Raw genomic sequence first — 21468 nt, 5'->3', positions numbered from 1 at the left:
CCGGCCCTAAAAAAGGGCACGGCGGCGCCCCCGCACGCCCCTCCTATTGGCTGGGCCTTAAGCCCACGCCTCCTCTTTCCTATTAGCTCACGCGGCTCGCAATCATCCCCCTCCTCCTCTCCGATTGGTCCGCAGCGCGCCTGCTCCTGGCGCTCCGCAGCGGCTGAGCGACACGCGATTGGCCGCGGCGGGGAGTCCCTCCTCTTCCCATTGGCCAGCGGGCTGAGGCCGCCCCGCCCCTCCACCGCCGCGCTGCCGCCCGGGCGGCCAGGCCGTGCTCCCCAAGATGGCGGCGCGCAGGGCGCCGAGGCCGCGCCGCCCGTAGGGGCTCCAGGGGCCGGCTCTGGGCGGCCGCTCCCGGCGGCGGGGGAGGGGGCTCCGGGCACCCCCGGGAGGCCTGAGGGGAACCGCGGGGCGGCGCTGAGGCGGCGGCTTCCTGCCGGGCGGGGCGCCGGGACGAGGCGGTGAGGGGCCGTGAGGGGCCGTGAGGGGCCGGCGCTGGGTGCGGGGCGGTTCGGGGGGCTCGGGGGGCGGTTGGAGCCGTTTGGGGCGTTACGAAGGAAGGTGACCGCTGCACGGCTCCTTCCTCGCAGGTTGCGGAGCTCGCGGCCGATCGGTGAGTGAGGGGGGGGCTGGGGGGGCTGTGAGGGGCTGCTCGCCTGCTGAGAGGTGACAGAAATCATCCTGAGCGCTGGGTTATTTATAGAGAACAAGATCATTTGTTTAACTGTAAATAATAGAGGTTGTACTGGCTATTCGCTTATTTATAAATAACCGAAGTTGTATCGATCATTTATTTATAAATAGAAGAAATTGTATTGATCATTTCCTTGTTTCTTAATAACAGCAGTTGTATTGATCACTCATTTACTTGTAACTCCCACTATCTGCATTGATCTATCACTGATACCGCAGGACATGAAGATCCTCCACAAACCGACCTGGCACCAAGGTGGTTTCCTCTCTTCTGAAAAAGAAACTTCCTGAAGCTAAGGGAGAGAGATGTATTACACCAGCACTTTTTTTTTTTCTTTTTTTACTTTTTTTTGGTTGTTTGTGTGATCTTTCATCCGTTTTCAGAAGGAAGACTTCTGGAAAATTAAACAGCTTAATTTTAACGAGCTTGCACTCGGGTCTTCCGCTGACTGCTTTGCTTAGAGCAAGTCTGTTGCATCATATTTTAATCTGCATTTCTTACTGGAAGCCTTACCGGTGACTACATGCACAGTAATTTGTGCATGGTGTCTGCACAGTTTATTGAGTTACGATAAAAAGAGACTTGTGCCTGAAAGAAATAAAAGTGCCAAGGCAGTGTTCATTCTCTCCTTAAATTGTGGCGTGGCCGGACATCACTCATAGCGCAAATAGCAGGAAGCTGTTTGCAGAGCACCATGGTGTCACTGTAGATACGTGAAATGCTGATCAACGTAGGGAAATGGCACACGCTGCCTGTAATCAGCCGCCTTGTTTTAGAGGGGATTTTTGATGGTGCCTTAACATTCAGGCTCACAACAGTTGTGTTAATCTCTGTATGTGACAGAACAGTAATTTGGTACTGTTTTTTCTTGAAGTAACTCAAGTACAGACCACTTCAAAAAGTTTTTTGGAGGTGGTTGCTGCCATCTTACCATCCGGTTACATTCAGGAACCCAGCTGGATGTTTAAATTGCCGTTCAGACTGACCTAATGTGTGCATGTCCTAATTATGAACAGTGATCTGATTTTGTGCCCCCACCCCAACTTTTCAAATCTTCCTGCTACCGTCCTTGGATTGTTTTTCATTATTTTGTGGACAAAGTAAGGGAAAGCTGTTCTGTTGACAACTAGCAGATATTTTTTGTAAGGCATTCTCAAAGTTTCTTTATTAAACAAGTGATAGCAAAAATAACCTATTTTTATTTTTTTGAACTGTGGTTGCACTATGTGGGGAAGATAAGACGAGGTTAAATGTGACTTATCTTTCAGTGGAAAAAACATCCTCTTCATTTTTAAAGAAATCCCTTCTGCTTTTCTTAAAGGATCTGAAGCTACTCGCCAGAGACTTCTTTTCTGAAAATTTATCGAGCAAGAACAATTCTGTTTTAATAAATGAAGGAGAACAAAGAAAACTCCAGCCCTTCTGTAAACTTGGCAAACCTGGACCATACAAAGCCATGTTGGTACTGGGATAAGAAGGACTTGGCACATACACCTTCGCAGCTAGAGGGGCTTGATCCAGCTACTGAGGCACGGTACCGCAGGGAGGGGGCCAGATTCATATTCGATGTCGGAACACGTTTAGGGCTGTATCCTTTAAACTCATGGTGGCATGAAATATATTGACAAATGGGGGTTTAAGAATAAAAGAGAAATAGCATTATACATGTAGTTAGTTGTTAAAATGTTGTTGTATCATGATGAAAAATGTTTTTGAGCTTAAATGACTTTTGATGTAATGTGTTTCTATGTAGCTTTTAGCCATTTGTTGGAATAGTGAAGGTTTCATCTCAAGCCCTTGGGCAACAGAGAAGTCAGGGGATACAGTCTTGCTAATTATGGATATTCTGGCTGTAACCAGATGTGGTCCCTTATCACGTGGATCTACATAATTTCTCAAATCTTGAATTTTCCATTCATTCTTCTACATGTTTTGCCTCTGGAGCTTCTGGTATATTCCCACCTTTCCCCTCCTTGTCTCTTTTTTTGGTTGTTGTTGTTTAGGTTCAGATTTACAGATCTGTATACATTTAAGTAATTTCTCCCTGCTGTCTCACTTTCTCACAGACTGCCACTTAAACTTTACTTCCTGCATTTTTGGTACTTCTTGTAATCTCGTGAGTTTACGAGAATTTCTTTGTTTAACCTGGTGAAGATGAAACTGTACATTTCTCCTTAAAGAGAAGAGCAGGTTCCTATTTTTGTTACATTTGTAGTTGTGAATAATTAGTAACCATTTTCCACAGTAACATTTTTCAGGCGAAGTGATTGTTCTTCTGCTCCTTTACGTACTTACCACCATTTTGGACCTTTTTTGAAGCAGGTGTGGTTTATCATGTGGATGACCACGCATGGAGGTGATCAGGGCTTTGCATGCTTCCAATAAATGCTTTAGGTATCAGCTTTATCAGGGTTGAATCACAGTATTTACACAGTCTTAGGGGGGTTTGTAGCTTTTTTCCTAAAGCTACTGTTTTACTTGCGGTGTTTTTTATCAGGTCACTGAATGGATAATTACCTGAGGAACTTGATATAGCAGGGTGCATCTTTTCCGTTGTATATGCTTGGGTTTAAATTTTACGGCTTGTTTGAAATTCCTTATTCTGTACCACAGACACTATGATACTCTAGCAACCGGCATAATTTATTTCCATCGGTTTTATATGTTCCATTCCTTCAAACAATTCCCGAGATACGTAAGTATTTGCAATATTGATTGCTTAATACTGTGATTACACGAACCATGGGCTGTTTGAAGTAACAAGTCGATTGGGTACTACTGCTCGCTGCAACTCTGGATGATGAAAAACAAACATTTTATCTTTTAATCAACGCAGCTTTAAATATGCTGCACCTGCCTGCTTATTTATACATTTTATTTGTGGTTGTAAATGTATTTATATTGACAGTGTGGTTATGTCTTGCTGATACTGTTCTTTAGAAGTACGAGGCAAGAGTTCTGGTACTGTTGTATGGCTAAAAGAAAAAAAAAAAAGTGGAATTACCATCCTAAAACTGCTTAAAAGACAGTGCTGAAACAAGACTAATTCTGCTTTGGGTGTCTAACCATGAAATAAAGTTTTGTAAAATGGACAGTCCTCAAAATTCTGTGTTTTGCTTTGAGAAAGAAAAGATTAAATTAACACTGTAATAATGTTAAAAATTAATATGCTTATTAAGTGTTTTCTGGGAAACTTCTATGGATCTGTTAATAGAAACTGCCAGTGCTTTAACAGTGCTACACTGTATTGCATGTCCAGATGCAGATAACTTTGAAAGCACTTTCTCTTTTAGGTGACAGGAGCCTGCTGTCTCTTTCTGGCAGGAAAAGTTGAAGAAACACCTAAGAAATGTAAAGATATAATTAAAACAGCCCGTAGCTTGCTAAATGATGTACAGTTTGGACAGTTTGGAGATGATCCAAAGGTAAAAAAAAATAAAAAAAAAAATTAAAAAAACCTCATGTTGAAATAGATTTTATCCTATTATACTCCAGCAAAGTGACATTCCTTAGAGCAGTGACTGATTTTCAGTTGTTCCAAATTGCACATTCAACATGCATTTATGGCTCTTTTGGGTGACCTGGTAGGTAACTATGAAAATAATTCTTACCAATACAAGTAGTTTGGGGAGCTTACTGCAGTAAATGTTGGTAGAAAAAGTTTGTTTGATTTCATGTGAATTCTGTTGTTACTTTGCAAATGAAATTAAACTTGAGTCATTGTGGACGGATCTAGAAATGCTATCAAGATTTAAATCATAGTTGGCAGTTTTAATGTGGTTTTAAGAACAGCAAATCCTAAGTCAAATAAGAGAGTATCATCTTTAAAGTATTAAGAAGTTTCGAGTTTAGAGCTTCTGGCTTAGTAAAACTAAACTTCTTTTGCAATTGTTACAAATGGCTCATATAAGTGCAGGAAAGATATAAAACTCCATGAAGAAATGTGGTGGGAGTATTTTTTGTTGTTGTTGTAGTTCTGTGTATTTGACACTTTTATGCTGTGTCTCTTTCGGTTCTTTGTTCCATGTAGGAAAAGGAATTCTAAACATCACTTCCACCCTTCTGCCCAAAATAAATACGGAGAATATTTGGGTTTAAAATAGCCTTTAATTTGGAGAGGTTTCTGTTCTCCTCAGAGATAAACCCTAATCAAGCAAAAGCAGACAAACATGTTTGCCTGGAGATGTTCTGTAATCATACTTTATACCAGCGTAAAATATTTGTGAGTGAAAAAAGGAGTAATATTGTGGTTACCTTGTTTTGTGCTCTAGGAAGAAGTGATGGTCCTTGAAAGAATCTTACTACAAACAATAAAGTTTGATTTGCAAGTGGAACATCCATACCAATTTCTTCTCAAGTATGCCAAACAACTCAAAGGTAAAATATTACAGGGTGCAATGCCAGTTCTTAACTTTTGGCACTTAATTTACATTAACAGAACAAGAGTATTCTTTTCCAAACCATTTGTCCTTTCTAATAACTTTATTTTTTACAACTTTCCTTACTGTTTTTCAGGAGACAAAAATAAAATTCAAAAACTGGTTCAAATGGCATGGACATTTGTCAATGACAGGTAAGGCACTGCTAGGAAACCTTTTAAAAGTTAAATAGTTACTGTTGCTTGCTTTATTCTTGGTTTAGATATTTCTGACATTTCTTTGCGTTTATATGTTTTCAGCTCATAATGAGGATAGATGAGGTATTTCTCGATCTACGTATTCTTTACATTTTTCTTTACGTCTTTCCCATGGTAATTCTATTGAGCATGGAATCTAGGATGACTGCAGAAGTAGGCCAGGAATCCATGGAGGGAAAAGGAAGAAGAGAAAAACAAATTTTGTAATACAGGGAAGCAGTAGCTTTTACTATGACATGAATTTACTCAGTAGATGTCAATAATACTAATAATATCAGTTATTTTAGCACCAGTTCTATTAAAGGCTATTTGGTGAATAACCTTTTGCAGTTTTTAAAGCTTGATTTAAAACTTGCATCCAGATTGCTTGACAAGTTGCTTTACAGTTTTGTGTTAGCAGTTTTTCTTTTTATGAAAATTATTATTTATTTATTTATATTTATGTCTCTACATTTTATTGAAAAACATTTGGAAACTCTAAAATCCAAATTTGGGCATCATTCTCTACCCAGTTGAAATGCAGTGACAACACACTTCAGTAGCAACGAACACGAATGCTGTATTTAGTTAACAGCAGAGGTGAGGCTGCAGTGGAATGCAGCTGCCCACACTGGAATATAATGCTGGCTCTTCCCCCTCAACAACCTCTCTACTCCCATGTAGTGTTAGGTTTTCTATTTTTGAACTCAAAACTGTGTTCATATGTGAAGCAAGCACATGCCTTTTGTATTATGTGTATCTAAAATTGCCTTGGTTAATGACAGCATTAGTGCAGAAACAGCTTAGTTTTGTAAACTTTTTGTTTGATTTGGCTGTTTTTAAGTTTCTCCATTAAGTTTGTCTGAGAAGTTGAAGTGTGGGGGTTGATACCTTGGTAATTCTAGCTGTTGTACATTAAAGTTCTGTACTTCAACAATCAGAATTAACTCCAGGCTTGTGAATTTATTCATTTATTTATTTATTTATTTTTAATATTCCAGCCTCTGCACTACCCTGTCACTGCAGTGGGAACCGGAGATCATAGCTGTTGCAGTTATGTACTTAGCAGGCCGATTGTGTAAGTTTGAAATACAGGAGTGGACATCAAAACCAATGTACAGACGATGGTGGGAACAGTTTGTCCAAGATGTTCCTGTGGATGTTCTGGAAGGTATGAGAAAACACTTGCCACTAAAAGAGGAATATTTAACTGTTTGATCTAGGATCATAGGTAAATGAAAATTGCTTTCTTTCTGGGTCTTAGTTAAAATAAGCATGTAGAGTGTGCAGCCTAGGGCATATGTGCTATGCCCTAACCAGGCTTTTAATTGAACTTACTATAAAAAACTCATTTAGCTCTTCTGTAAAGGTTTTTTCCTGCTTTGGTTCAGCTGTTGGAAGAAGAATTTAAGTCCTTTACTTAGTTTCCTGAAACTCTTGTGGTTGGCCTATAGAATCTTTGAATATCCCGGTGGGTAACCATGTTGTAAAAGGAAGTTAAGTTGGTTAAACAGGACTTGCCCCTCATGAACCCCTGTTGGTTATGACCAGTGACTGTGTATTTCAATGTGTCTGTCTTAACATACAGTCTTCTTTCACTCACTTTCTTGCTATGCTATTATCCTGTTGCTATGCTGTTAACTGGCTTTCTAGGCACATGATCGTGACATGCAGTGTACTAGTATCAAGACACTTAGTTGTTCTTCTCAAGAATGTGCATATACGACTGTACATTGTTCAGCACAGGCAGAAGAAAATCAGAAATGCAAGTATAAATTGAAAAATAGTCCATTTTTAAAAAATGCAATCCGTAGTCATAAGAACAAATATTTGCAATGAATTTTTCTGAAGTTTATATCCAGCAAAAAGCTGAGTTGATTATTGTGTATTAAATATTCACGTGTACATTATGGGTGTGTAATCATTGGATTTTATTTATTTATCTTTAAAGACATCTGTCACCAGATCCTGGACCTGTACTCCCAGGGAAAACAGCAAATGCCTCATCATACTCCTCACCAGCTGCAGCAGCCACCGTCTCTTCAGTCCACTCCCCAGGCACCAACAGTACAGCAATCACAGCAAGCACAGGGTTCAGAGCAATCACAGACTCAGCAGCAAAAAGAGTCACAACAGTCATCACAGCAACAACAGCAGCAGCAGCAGCAAACACAAGCACAACAATCTAAAAAGCCCTCTCCCCAGTCAAGCCCTCCTAGAAATATTAAAAGACCAGCAGTAAGTTTAACTTTGAACTTTAACTTGCATTTTGTTTTCAGACTGACCTGATGTCCCTTTTATTTTAAGGCTGTGGTGCAGCAGACTTGTTTGCTTTAAGAATGAGCCTGGTAGTTAATTTTTTATGGTGGACTTCAGTTGGTTGTATGGCAAGTACATTAGTATAGAACACCGTTGACAGTTCTGGCATAGTACATTCTTATTTCACTTGGGTCAAAACCAACTGAGCAGACTTTCTAGTCAGCCTGAACTACTAAGGTTCATGGTTCTGTGCCATCAAAATCTGTTGGTTTTGCTATTGAGCAGGCTTAATTAGGGAAAGGTCTCTTCGAGTAGCAATATGCACAATGAAGACGTTAATTGGATTTCTTGGTCTTTAATAAGTCTTTAATAACGTGGGGAAAAAAATCTAAAAGTATGAAAAAATTCTTAGAAAAAGTCCTTCAAAATAATTGAATAGAAGCCCTTAAATACTTCATGCATTGAAGTGTCACTTTTTATTATCACCTCACCACTAAAATTAAGAAACTTCATGAGCAATTGGATAATATCAGAAGTTGCCCATGTGCTTTTCTATAGTCATCAAGGCCAAGCGAAGCTTTTAAACCTTTATCTACAGTTTTTGTGTTTAACTTCTAAGTTATCCAAAAAAGTGGTAAAGTGTTACTCAAATCTTGATGTACCTAGTGAGTATTTTCAGAAGCAAACTGATTGGAAGAAGTCCATTGAGGAAATACACTTTCGTCCAGCTTTTACAGCTTTTGCTCCTACTTACTTTAACTACTGCATGCCCAAAGTAGAGACCAGATATAAAGAGGAAAAAAAAGGAAGTAAGAAATGATGTAATGAACTGGGATTGGAAGAATTAAGCATATTCATAATGGCAGCCTCCTAAAAAAGAGAAAAGTGACTTCCTAAAACTGTGGTCTTCACAAGATACAGCCTGCTGCTGGAAGAAAAAACGTTCACTGAAATATATAGTTAGTGAACTGAATACTTGCTTTAGAGTTACTCAGGATAAAAAGCTTGAAAACTGGGGGAGCTCTTTCCCAGTTTTCAGTATGTATTGATTTGCATGCTTTTTCTACCATCATCACAAGCTCTGCTTGGGTTGTCAGATCTGTAGGGCAGGGAACTCTTTTCCTCCTTTTATTCAACAAAATCATCTAGGACAGTTTGGCACGTTAGAAACCATAAACAGCAGTTAGGATTTTTCTGTGTGTTTCCATCTGATTGAAAGTTGTTAGCAATGCCTGTTCTAAAGCTCTACGAGTGCAGCACTAGTGATTATACCTCATCCCATGTGTTAATGAATTATCTCTCAGAAAAAAAGCAATGCATTTTGCACGAACAGTATCTGTTGATCTTTAGCAATGCTCCCTCGTCAAGCCATCAGAGCCTCTTAGCTTTTCTTAGAGTTTTAGGTACACCATCTGATAGTTAAGGAAGCAAATAATACAAATAAAAAGGTAAGTCTGATGCAGTGTAGACATACAGAACAAATACAAAATAAAGGGTGACTCAGAGGAGTTTGTGCTCTTCCCCTGCAAAACAGCAAAATTTGAGAAAAGCAGATATGATGATCTGAACTAATTCTTTCTCCAGAAAACAATGTGGGAGAACAAGATGTGTAGTGTTTGAAATATTTACTTGGTGCTTCAAAGATATTCTTCGGTTAGATGAGCCATAAACCTTTTAAAAAATGTTTGCCTCCTTCTATAAATAGCGCTTTGCAGGACTTCTCCTCCAGTTTGTATAGAATATAAATATACTTTGTTCCTGGAGGCCAGATTTTCCATTTACATGAACTCCTATAACTCCATTATCTTTTACGGAGCCAAGATACTTTAAAGCAGCTGAGGCATTGGCCTCTGACTTACAAGCCCTTACCAGATGTCTAAAGCATCTGCACATCCTCTGCATCTCTGGTGGTGAAGAGCACTTGAATTTTCAGTTGACTTCACTAAAAATATACTCATGAATCATGAGACAGTATATTTGGTTTGATTAAACTAAGAATTATTAGTGGTAACAATTTAATGCATGTAAAAACAGCACTAAAAGAACAGTTCTGTTATTATGTGGATTAAGCTTGTTTACAAAATATTAAATAATAATTAGCATGCTAATAAATCAGTAATTTTGACTCAGGGTTGTCGTGGCTGGAGCAATAGAAACTACAATATGATACAAAGACAGAAAAAAAAATCTCATTTCTGTTTTAGCAACTGCCATTATTAGAGAAGTGATAGGCTTTGGTTTTGTTGCCTGACTTTTTTATGCATAAGGTAAAAACTCAGTTTTGTTTTTTTGTCCCATGAGCTATTTTGTGTTTGGCTGCAGTTGCTTGTTCCATATTACTGGCGATGCACCTCAGTGACATTTTCTGAACACCGTTTTGTGTTCACAAATGCACAATAACTAAATTGCTTCCACTTGAATTAAACAACTGACTTCACAAATTGATGTATCGGAAATTCTGCCAGTAAGTAATGAGGACTTGCAGTTGTTTGAAAGAGCGAGGATATTTGATATTTTCACACGGTTTTGCAAACAAGGAATTTAGTGCTAGAAAATAGGTAAAAGGCTGGCTGAGTAAAATGAAAGCAGCAAACGAGTCTATGAGAGTCACCGAGAAAGTGGTGTATGTTTGGAATGGAAAGATGAAGATTATCCTTAAAAAGTTGGAAAGCAACCAGAAGGTGACTGGAGATGAATGGTCTTAAGATGATGAGTGGAGATGAGTGGTGCTTAAGACCACAAGGTGATCTTAAGCAGGCCTCAGGTACCTTTGTACTGGACAGCAGAAGTCCTGAGAACACCCAGCACAGTTAAGGGGAATTTATTGTTCAAATTCGAGTGAAATGTCAGCCCCTTCTTCCTGCAGAAACTGAAGTGATGGGAACTGAGCAACAGCTGGGGAAGATAAAACCACTAGACCTAAATAGTCCCTGTAATAAAAGACCCTTTCATTTAAAAGGCACACACTTCCATTCAGTAGAAGCGTACCCTTCTTATTTTTATCCCAATTTTAAATACATTTGTACATACTTTGATCAGATTTTCAGCTTTTTTTTTTTTTTTTTTTTTTAACTATTCATCTCAGTTGGACTAAGGAAGCTGGAAAGATTTCTCATATTCCCTTGTCTGTGAAGTTAAAAAATAAACCAGCCAACAACTTGTGATCAGAAGGATGATGTGAGGTTTTGTGGGTTTTGCTCAGTGTGCATTTCTTTGTTCCTGGCATAATATTTGGCTTTTATACAGAGCTTCCCATCTAAGGGCTTCCGAAGTGTATTACACAGAGCACTATTTTCACTGTCCTATCCTGGTAAATAAAGCGTGAAGGCCTGCAGGGGTTTTGACAAAGGTCAAATGACAGGTCAAAGCAGAATCGGGAACAGAGGCCAAGTCTCTTGTTCTCAGCTCAGCAAGTAATACACTGGACCATGATGTACGTGCAGCAGATGCTAAATAAATTAAATGGGATGTAATACTCAACCATGAGAACAACAGGAAATCCTCAATCTAAAATAGCTTCAATTTTTTTTCAGTCTTCATTCTTCTAGATAAGTTGGGCTTTCCCAATGTGGTTTGACTTTGTTCAGTGTTTGCACTACATCTTGCTAAAGAGATTGTGCATTAATAACCTCCTAATAAAAATAGGAGAATAAATAATGGGTTTCCATGACTCCTTTTAGGAGAGGGACAAAGATACTGCTGCTGAGTTGGAAATTGGTTCTGGTTTAGTCAGATTTGTACAAAAGCTCTTCAGCAAGCTATCAGTTGTTTCCTGTTTGGCTTCCTTTTTCAAATTTTAAAATGCTTTGTATTGCAATAGTTGACTTGTTTCCATTTTTTTTTTTTAAAAAACAGACTGTATCTCCAAAAGAAGAAACAAAGACAACAGGTAAATGTTAACAGTTTCTTTTTTCATTTTATGTAAGCAAAATTACTGTCTTCAGGAGAATAAGTTACTCACTGACATGTGCTTAGTTTGTTTGCTTACGGGCCTGGCAATTCTAAGCTATTTTGATACTAATGCTGCATCTTTAATTGCCTACTGTAAGATTTGTAAAATGTAACTAGCTTAAAAACTTGTAAAAATGGAGTATAACTGTGCCCCGAGAATCCCTTAATACAGTTTACACTCAGTAAACATCTTGCTAAACTACGCAGCTCGCAGTGTACAACTCCATGCATTAATTGGGCTCAGTTCAGCAAGCTGTGGGACATGGAAACGATGGAAGGTACCGTGCCACTGAATGCCTGCACTAATAAGTCCGTTGGTAATCAGTGACATTTTAACTGGCTGTTGTAAAAGGCATCTTACAGCAATACGCAGTCTAACTTAAGAGATGTTTCACTGCAGGGTCACATCTTTTGGTATGGACGTGCTTTTATTTTTCCTTCTCTTCTGCTGTTTTGGAGCAATTTATTTCAGGACAGCTAGGATTAATTCTGTAACCTTTCCTAAGTAGTTTTGGCACTTCTCCCTTTCAGGCTCTGCAGACAGATTCCAGAGAACTCTCTCTTCTCCCTACTCTCTCCTGTGTAACTGCCTTTTTTCTTTTGTTTCTATTTATTTTCTTTTGAGTTTTGGATACATGTTCCCTGATGTTAGCAGAACATAACAGTTCAGCCTCCCATGAGATTTATTTAACTCTTTTAAAGTTCTTTTTTTTTTGCTAGAAAATGTACGTGTGCATCTGTGCAGTCATACTGTTACTGGGTCACTTTGTCTCCAGTTACAAAATACGGAGCTTGAATTTGTATGCCTATGTTCTTTTGCAAGACTGGTGTGTGATGCCTGGTGCCACTTAATTTATACAAGGGTCTTGTTTTTAGCTCTCTTTATTAAACATGCCTAATGTATAATGTTTCCACTGCACTTTGCATAGAGTAATATGACGGATGGTGACTGTTAGAATGGGACTATATATGGGCTCTGGAAAATACCGCAGAGCAATAGCTAATTAAGAACTTCCAAATGTTTTTCAGAACCACCACCACCATCTAAAATTCCTAAAATTGAAACTTCACATCCACCAATACCTCCTGCACACCCACCTCCAGGTAAGCATTTATCTTCTAAAACAAATTTACCCTTGCAGTTAATCTTTCATTCATACAGTTGTGACCTTGGGGGAGGGGTTGTTGCCTTGATTAATCAGCTTGGCAAGTAAAAGCATTAGGTAGATAAGCTCTAGAGGGAATTTCATTGTAGTAGCACAAGCTTTTCCAGACAGAAGCAAAAACGCTATGATGGAAATAAGACTATACTATGTGGATGAGGGCAAAACAAAGCTCTGACTTTCAGAGGCCAGGAAGAATAAAGGTAAATGTTGCCAGCAGGCAAAGAGTGACTGACTAGCAGGAAAAAGTCCTTTAAATGGATGGCAGATGCCATACTACTACCCATGTAGCTTCCAACTGTCCTATAAAAGTCCTTCACATTATATCTTTGATACAGAAATTCTGCAGGTGTATAACTTCTAAATAGTAAGGGGGACTGCTGTAAGTAGAGTAAGGACACTTTGCTGTGTCCAGAAATGGATTTTGTCTGTCAGGGAAGTTGAACACTGCACGCATGCCTTGCCTTTGTAAAATGAGCTCTACTGTTGTAAAAATGTGCTTTCAGCGTGTTGATGCATTAGTTATCTTTCCACTGACCCTTAAATATGACATAAATATTTTACAGAGCATGGTCCATAATGTAACTGTAGGATGGCAGCTTCTAACGTGGAATTGCAAGAGAAAAAGTGCTCTGAAATATAGTAGGACCATTTTTTCCTCATTTGTTAAAAACTAATTAAGAACGAGGGAGTTCTTCTGAAGACCATATTCATCATTTCATCAGTTGTTAAATATTGAATGTACATCTTAAATCCAGAGTGATACTGGCAATGAGCAAATGGAGAAATTACTGCCTGCTATAGTTTAGGAGCTACAAGTTCTGGAATTTGTAGGTACCACAGCCAGCATACCCACTTTGCATCATCTAATTATGGAGGTGTCCTAGCAGGCAATTTTGCTGTTAAAATTATGAGTGCTCAGATGAGGTAAATCCTACTTAAGCAGGTAACTAACTTGTTTCCCTTGTTATTTTAAGAGGAAAATTTTAGATTTGTTTATACAAGCACATTATTGTATAAACACACTTTTGAAGAATAGCCTTTAGAGGCCATCTCTTGGCTTTTCAGGCTTTGAGGGAATAGCAGTTGAAAACTAAGAACGTCTATTGACCAAATGGGGGAAAAAAAAAAAAGTACTAGAAGGCTTAATGATCTCCAATTCTGTTTAGCTTTGCCAGTTTGGTTGTTACATGTCACTGGGAATGACTGCTCTGTATATATCTGCTTCTAAATGACTTTTCTTAACGGGACAATGTTTTAGATGGTTATTTATTACAAGTTGGATGTCAGGTGCCCAGAATGTTTTTGCTTGGACTTTTTAATACTGACCATATGATGATACAGAGGTGTTGCCATTAGGTCAGTCTTCTTCCTGTAGAATTCCTTACTTCACAAAGTTGGTATTAAGAGGGGAAAATATTCTGTTAAAGACTCAAGACTTCGGCCTGTATTCTCAAATGTTTCACAACATGGGAGGCAAGTGAAATGCAGAGAATCATCCCAGGCCACTGCCTGGAGTGTAAAAGGGGTAGAAGGGAGACACAGAATGAAGAAGATTGAAGCTCTGATCAAAAGATTTTTGGTGTCTTGGGTCCCCTGATATTTTAAAATCTGCTAGCAGTGATTCTGTCCATCCAGCCTGCCAGTTTCTGCTGAGTGTAGAACGGCATTTAAATGATAAGAAAATAGTAGTAAGGGAAATGTATGTAACTTTTAGGGTGGGAAAAAATTGAATTTTGTTCTGCAGCTTGGTTCTTTTCTAGTGATGTAACAAGGCCTGACTGGGTACCATGTAGCATTCAGAGACAGAAAATTGTTATCTTTTGATGTGTTAACTGGAGGAGAATACAGAAGTATTCAGAAGTAATTGCCGCTCTCCTTCAGACAAATAATGAAATTTTCTCTTCCAGAGCGCAAGCCGCCTCTGACAACTGCAGTTTCGATGGGAGAAGCAGAGCCATCTACTACCGTGGACTCAGTAGACATGCCAAAGGTCCAGATTCCTCCCCCTGCTCATCCTGCCCCGGTGCACCAACCTCCACCTCTGCCTCACCGCCCCCCGCCCCCGCCCCCCACCAGTTACATTACAGGGATGTCTACCACCAATTCGTACATGTCAGGGGAGGGCTATCAGAGCCTGCAGTCGATGATGAAAACAGAAGGACCAACTTACGGAGCTTTGCCTCCAGCCTACGGACCACCGGCTCACCTACCCTACCATCCCCACGTCTATCCTCCCAACCCGCCCCCGCCAGTCCCCCCACCGCCCCCCACCTCGTTCCCTCCCCCCAATATCCCCCCTCCTACCCCCGGGTACCCGCCCCCCCCTACATACAACCCCAATTTCCCACCTCCCAGGCTGCCTCCGACTCATGCAGTACCCCCTCACCCACCTCCAGGGCTGGGCATGCCACCAGCAAGTTACCCCCCACCCACCGTTCCCCCAGGCGGGCAGCCCCCCGTGCCACCTCCGATCCCACCTCCTGGCATGCCCCCTGTAGCGGGACTCGGCCGTGCTACCTGGATGAGATAGCAGGAGGTAATTTGCACGATGCCCCCGTACACTGCCCGGGCAGGAGTAGCTAGGCAAAACCGGCATTGTAAAGATGAGGAGGGTGATTTGTATAATTTAGATGAAGAAATGAGGCCGTGAAATGAGAATTTAGATTATCTGTTTGCAGTATTGTTTATGGTGAGTTACATAGGCTTCTAGGTTTTAATCAGCTTTGCAGTATCTATTCTAACTTTATACATTTGACTTAAGTTTAAATTGTCTGAGTTATTCCAGCACTGGATTACTTTGTACTAGCAAAATTGTTAACCAGCCATATTGGCTCAATTATATCAGTAAGAAGTAAATTTCCTTCTAGAAATCGGTGCCTATTTTTGAGTATCAAAATAGCCAGATACCATGAAATTTCATCTATAATAAGGAACTTCATTTTTCAGTAATAATTAAAAACAACACAATCTCGAGCATAAAAGCTACTTTATTTAAGAGAGATTCTGAATGCTAGCTGACTGGAATCATTTTGAGGTGTTTGCCTTGCTGATATTTTTGTTTTGGAATGTACTGGTATCTTAAAAGTATTGTATGTTTACACCTATTTGCAAATTCCTGTACATAATATATATATTTTCTAAGTGTGAAAGTCTGAATGTAACAACCTACTGTGATGTAAATCCTGGTTATAAATGGGACTAACTTCATTCACATCTACCCAAATAAAATTGGTTCTGAATTTAGAGGGCTCTCGGGTTTTTCATTTCAGTTCAGAATCCGTAACTACGGTACTTACTGCAAGATACTTCAGCAGTTGTCTCCCAAGCCTTATTCATCAGTTTATTTAAAAAGAAGGTATTTTATTTTATTCAACTAGAAGTATACACTATCACAATCAATCTCTTACTTCATTTTTACTAAAATATTTCAAATGAATGTTTTACACACATTATCAAAAAAATTTGTACTAATACTTTCGCTCCCCAAAAAAGCCAGAGTGGTTCAATAATAGGTAAAAACGCGTGCTAAGGTCTAAAGAATTTTGCTATGTACACAACAGCAGGTGCTAACTTTTCCAGTTCTTTGTAAATCATATACAGAAAATATAGCAGGGCTGTAAGATCACAGGTTTAACAGAAATCAAACTTTAAACTGATTTCTAAAGCAGCACAAATAGACTTTCCCCACATTATGAAAAATATACAATTTATCACTTTACAGTCATGCACTTCGTTTGAAAAAGATCAGTAGTACTCTTCCCCCACAGTTTCTAAAAAGATAAAAGGTCACTTTAACACTGGTTTATTTTAATACCTAATATTTGGATAAAAATGTGCCATTCTCAAACAAGGTTGTGCTCAGCAGTCTCACCGAGGTGCGAGGAGCCAGCTGCAGCTGGTTCCACCACAGCATTTCAGAAACTCACAGAAATGCCGTTCACATCTGTCCCTCCAACAAAAGCCAAGCGTGTGATTTTACTTCCCTTAAGCGAGCAAAGTCCGTTTGTGATCAGTGGATGCTTTCTCTGACAGAGGATCGCAGAACCCAGGGCTGCACTCCTGAGGAAATTCCCTTGGACTTGCCCCAAACAGATCAATTCAATGGCTGCTATTGCAAGGGATGCTCCCCACCAACTTAACGTACACAGCTCCTCAGGTAGTTTTCACTGAAGACTCAGCAGGTGGGTAAGTGAATGTAAATATGCACATAAAACATCTTTTTAGCCAACTGAAAGCTTAGCACCCAAGTCATCCTGTAAAGTCATTGAGCGTCGTTTTAATCTGGGAAGACACTTCAGAGCTCAAAGGGAGCTAAGTATGAAGAGTAGCAAGCCAAAAAAGACCCCAAACCATAACACCCCAACACACAGCACTGTCATGTTCTTCTGCAAGAGCAACAACGCACATCTTGCACTGAAGATCTATGCTGCCAAGCAGAATCATCAAAAAGCCAATCTTCACTCCAAGGCTGTTCAACTGAACTGCTGGCTACCCCGTGAACTGGCTCTTTAGGCTCTGCAGCACTAATGGACCTCAATTACAGTGCTGTCCTTTGTGCATGTGCTCTGCAGGTGGAATAAAAGCTTTGCTTAAAGTCTTTGAATAGATTTTGAGAGAAATTTGATACAGGGAATATTGGAACGAGAATTACATAGCTGGCAATGCTCGTAATCTGATTAGCACAGCTCTTGTCTCGCTGAGAGGACTTGCTAGTCTAATATACTCCTAAAATAGCAAGCACGTCATCATCACAATTAACTCCCTGAAAGTGCGGGCATGTTTGTGTTGCTTTAGTTAAAATTCACTGATGTAAATTAACCCTGTTCCCAATATGATTGAATTCTCTGCTTAATCCAGAGATTAGATACCAAGAAAATTAAAATGGGTTTTCAAGCAAATACAGGCAAAAATAACCCCGTGTTACACACTACACATTAAGGAAGAGTGATGCCTCCTGTTCGTATCACCTCTCCTGGCAGGAAAATCCTAAGGTATAAGTTGTGCAAGAGAACAAAACAATGAATGGTGACTAGAAACTGGAGGTCAAAACAAAAACAAAAAGGAGGAAATCGGGATGCCTCTGAAGATACTGTACGTTAAAGGAGAGTCATTGTCCAGAATGGATTTTTCCAGACTACACTGGATATAAATAGAATACTAGAGCTTGAATTAGCTAGCTCAGTATGTGCTGACTGAACAACAGTGAGAAATGACCTGCTGGGTGAGTGTGCCTGTGTTTTGGGGGAGGTTCTTGGTTTTTTATGTTTTTATTTTAATGTCTGCACTGAATAATGAAATAGTTCTTACTGCCTGGTACGTATTTTGGTTGAATTCTGGCTCTATTTTTTGATTACAGATTTTGGTTACAGATTAAAGGCTCTGACACTGCAAAATCTTTACCCACACAGCTACTTACACTACATGCCATGGGAACAATTCTCTATTTCATTCATATCTTGCAGCACAGGCCTCTTGGTATCATATCAGTGCTCCATATTAATATGATAAGACACGTCAAGCGCTCAGCTGGTAAAACAAATTAAGAAGAACTTATCCAGCTAATTCAGCTGTGGCCGTGACTGAGTCTTACAAAGAACAAAAACAAAATGATGGTGTCTGAGGTCACAAAATCTTCCAGCTAATCACTAAAATTGATGCAACATTTGAAGAGGAGGCTTTGATCTTTACACATATCTGTCTTTAACATTATTTTACACCAATGAATTTAATAACCAAGTTCAGCTTCCTTGGACTAATGGGAAAGATGGGAAAGAACATTGAATGGAACACAGGGACAGCTGCTGTGACAACTTGGAAAAAAAGGGGGGAGGTCAAATTCTTACAACTATACAAGCAGCTATTCCACAATAGCAAAGTATGTCCCATTGTTTTATATACAGCCTTTTGAAGAAGGAAAAACCCACTTGTTTTGGTTCATTAACAAAAATGAAGCTTGAATGGCAGGAAGTAGTCTCAACTGACAGCCTGTGTTTATTGGGTTTTATTCAGCTCTGCAAGGTTGTTGTTTGGTTACCTTAGCCAGTAACCAATGTAAGTGAGGGATCCAGCACAAACATTAAAAAATACCCAAATCTTCCGTGTGTGAAAGACGAGCTGCTCTCGAAGATACTGTGAAAGTCATAAGCACTGTGAGGACGGCAGTTTCTGCTGAATTATTTAGTAGTAAAAGCTTTACAGGAAAAGTGTTGCCATTTTTGCTGGGAATACTGGTGTGTGGCTAAGTGATTTCAGTTCATTCACATTATAACCGCAGAAATCTTGTGTCATTTGTTCATGAAAAAATAGTTCATTAACAGCTCACACAGTGTCTCAAGCTTTTCTGTACACTTGTGAGGAGTACCACTGCACAAGGTACCGAGCGGTGCCGGTGTTTTAGCTCACCACTCGGTATATCACACAGTGCCTGGTGAAAACAGTTCTATTTCGTTCTTCGCAATAAGGACCTCAAAAAAAATAATGTTAGCAGTTCAGGAGCCTGGCAGCCTGTAAGGTGGCAAATTCAAATAGCTTTCTCCTTGGAAGGTTCCAGAACGGTGCCGCCTGGAGCCACTAACCTAGCTATGAATCATTGAAAAGTAGGTGGACAGGAGTGATAAAAACTGTGACTTTTCCACGGGTTAAGGGTTCTTCTTGTTCCTCTCAGAAATGCTCTCAGGTTAGTTAACTCTACAAACAGACCATACAACAAAGCGGGTTTGAACTACGATACAAATGATGCAAGTCTGGCATTACTGGGTGCTTACCCCTTGAACATTAGTTCAGAGCACCACAGCCTGGACATCAGGCTGTTAGCTGCCGTATTTACACTATTGACAGTTACAAAAAAAGCCAAAAAAAGGAAACCCTGAAGAAACTCAACCCCAACTCCCAAAGAACAGGCAGGCAGAAACCGTGAGCTCTGCCTCTTTTAGTCTTCACAGCATCACAGCCGACGGGGCAGCATTCCTACAACGGCCCCTTGAACTGGTTTCCCGAAAGGTGTTGCCTGATGGAGGGTTTGGAGCTCGCAGCATCACCCAGCTTTCGCCAGACAACCTGTAAGAAAAAACACAAGGGTGGGGTCAGAAAGCAAGAATTGAAAACCAGATAAGGTGCAGAATTTGGCTCCAAGTCAGCATCAGGGATTTCCCGGAGCCGGGCTGTAATTCTCGGCAGGGCCACAAGATGGCACCTACGCACCAATGTCAATGGGAAAGGCATTGATGCATTTTTCTAATTAGCCTCTCTTGAAATTAGAACCATTTCTGCCTGGGGTAATAGTATAAAACAAATACACTAGGTTCAGAAGTTAAGTTCAATGTTAGGTCAACCCCGTCATGCTTCCAGAAATGATGTTACCGTGAGCAGAAAAGATAATAAAAGAGATAATAGTTAAAATTACACATGTATGATTTTTTAAAAACATACATTTTATCACTCTAGGGCCACTGGGGTAAGTGAGGCTATTTCTAAAAAATAAGAAACTTCAAAGCCCTTTATAGCTGTCTTGAGTCTACACAAAAATAATATTTAAAGAAAAAAACAGCTTATGACAGGCAAACATAAATTTGCTGGAGCATCTGGGAGCATGAAGTTGTGTTACCTTTCCCCCTGCATGGCTACAAGGAGATGCGGTGGTAAGGAGACAAAACATCCCCCAAAGCAGACCCCATTTACTCCATGCTTGGCTGTGCTTACAGGAATCCCACAACCCAAGTGACGTGCCTCAGCCCTTGCCAAGGATTCTTGCAGGGATTTAGCTCTGTAAGACGCACTTGTGTTCTTTGCACCCCCTTTGTAGGGTTGAGGACATTTTTTTTTCTTTTCCCTTTAAGATTTTTCCTGCTGTTTGCATGCAGGAACGTGCTGTCTTTGTTCTTTCTGCTTCCCATTGTGTCCATAAAGATGCAGTCACCAAGACACAGCAGCAGAACCTTCCATACTGAATGCTGTAGCACTTACCATATAAAACAGTAGTTTGATAAGACCCCGCTGCAAGCAATTTCAGAATTTAAAAGGAAGATTAGGCTCCTCTCTGCTGCTGTGAGGCACAAAACGGTGCCACTTGGGCTGACCTCCAGTGCGGACTTCTAAAAGAGAATGCTCCATGAGCATCCTCCTCCCTGCTGTGAGAACTGCTGTTACTGTCAAACAGCAAATCCCCGTCTGCACGCAAGCCCTGTTCTCGCAGAAATCCCAAACTCTTTGTTCAAAGCCAAAACACGGCCAGGGTGGTTTGAAGGAGGTAGTGGCACAGCAGCAAACGCTGCAAAGCTGCCTTTTGGTACGAACGCTCACTGTACAGCATGTGGTGAGCTCAGTTTGCAGTGCGGCTGCCAAACCTGTTAGGGGTGCTAAATGAACCCCGCACATCCTAATGCTGCTCGGTGGCTTCAAACAAGACGACTCCCCCTCTGATGTCATACCTCATGGTTTAGGCTCAAACCCATTCAAGCTGCATGGCTGTAAACACAGCAACCGATTGCTGCTCACTCCAAACCGAGCCCCTGTGGGTACAGTTGGAGTCAGCTGCAAGCAGGACTCGCCTAGGCAGGGAGAGCCCTTTGTGGGGCTCGTGGTTAGCTGGAAAGCCACCCTGCACCCTTTAAGGCAGCAGAGAGGGAAGCATCTGCTGAACAAAGGCTGCTTGGTGCCATGAATGAGGCGTTCGGGTTACTGACACTGAAAGCAGCAGTCAGCAGAACCTCGACCCTTCCCTTGTGCCTGCAGATCTCGTATCAAACAGGGCTTGTATGCAGACCAGTGCTCCCCTCCACTTA

At 40.4% G+C, this 21468-nt stretch overlaps 2 protein-coding genes across 5 annotated transcripts in view; one reads left to right on the top strand and one right to left on the bottom strand.

Annotated features, from left to right (window-relative positions):
* The first annotated feature begins 231 nt into the window (after nt 1-231).
* On the top strand, nt 232-15931 carry CCNK (cyclin K). 2 transcript variants are annotated; one of them, XM_027457936.3, is made up of 11 exons: nt 232-464; nt 2019-2285; nt 3311-3392; nt 3991-4122; nt 4969-5074; nt 5213-5270; nt 6314-6483; nt 7264-7550; nt 11427-11460; nt 12552-12626; nt 14596-15931. In XM_027457936.3, exons 2-11 carry the CDS (start codon nt 2089-2091, stop codon nt 15216-15218), a joined length of 1764 nt encoding a protein of 587 aa, XP_027313737.2. In that variant the 5' UTR covers nt 232-464; nt 2019-2088; the 3' UTR covers nt 15219-15931. The 2 variants fall into 2 exon arrangements, with proteins under 2 accessions (XP_027313737.2, XP_038036164.1); XM_038180236.2 differs by lacking the exon at nt 232-464 and adding an exon at nt 478-616.
* A 71-nt stretch (nt 15932-16002) lies between these two features.
* The window catches only part of CCDC85C (coiled-coil domain containing 85C), a 104425-nt gene continuing 98959 nt past the window's right edge, over nt 16003-21468 (bottom strand). For all 3 annotated transcript variants that reach the window (XM_072038309.1, XM_072038310.1, XM_072038311.1), the window contains one exon: nt 16003-19744. In XM_072038309.1, coding sequence (XP_071894410.1) covers nt 19655-19744 — 90 coding nt within the window. In that variant the 3' untranslated portion in view covers nt 16003-19654. The remainder of the gene's footprint in view (nt 19745-21468) is intronic.

This window comes from Anas platyrhynchos, chromosome 5, assembly GCF_047663525.1.
Source record: "Anas platyrhynchos isolate ZD024472 breed Pekin duck chromosome 5, IASCAAS_PekinDuck_T2T, whole genome shotgun sequence".
Taxonomy (NCBI): Eukaryota; Metazoa; Chordata; class Aves; order Anseriformes; family Anatidae; genus Anas; species Anas platyrhynchos.
Note: the sequence above shows the minus strand (reverse complement) of the source record. Positions and strands in the feature narration are given on the sequence as shown.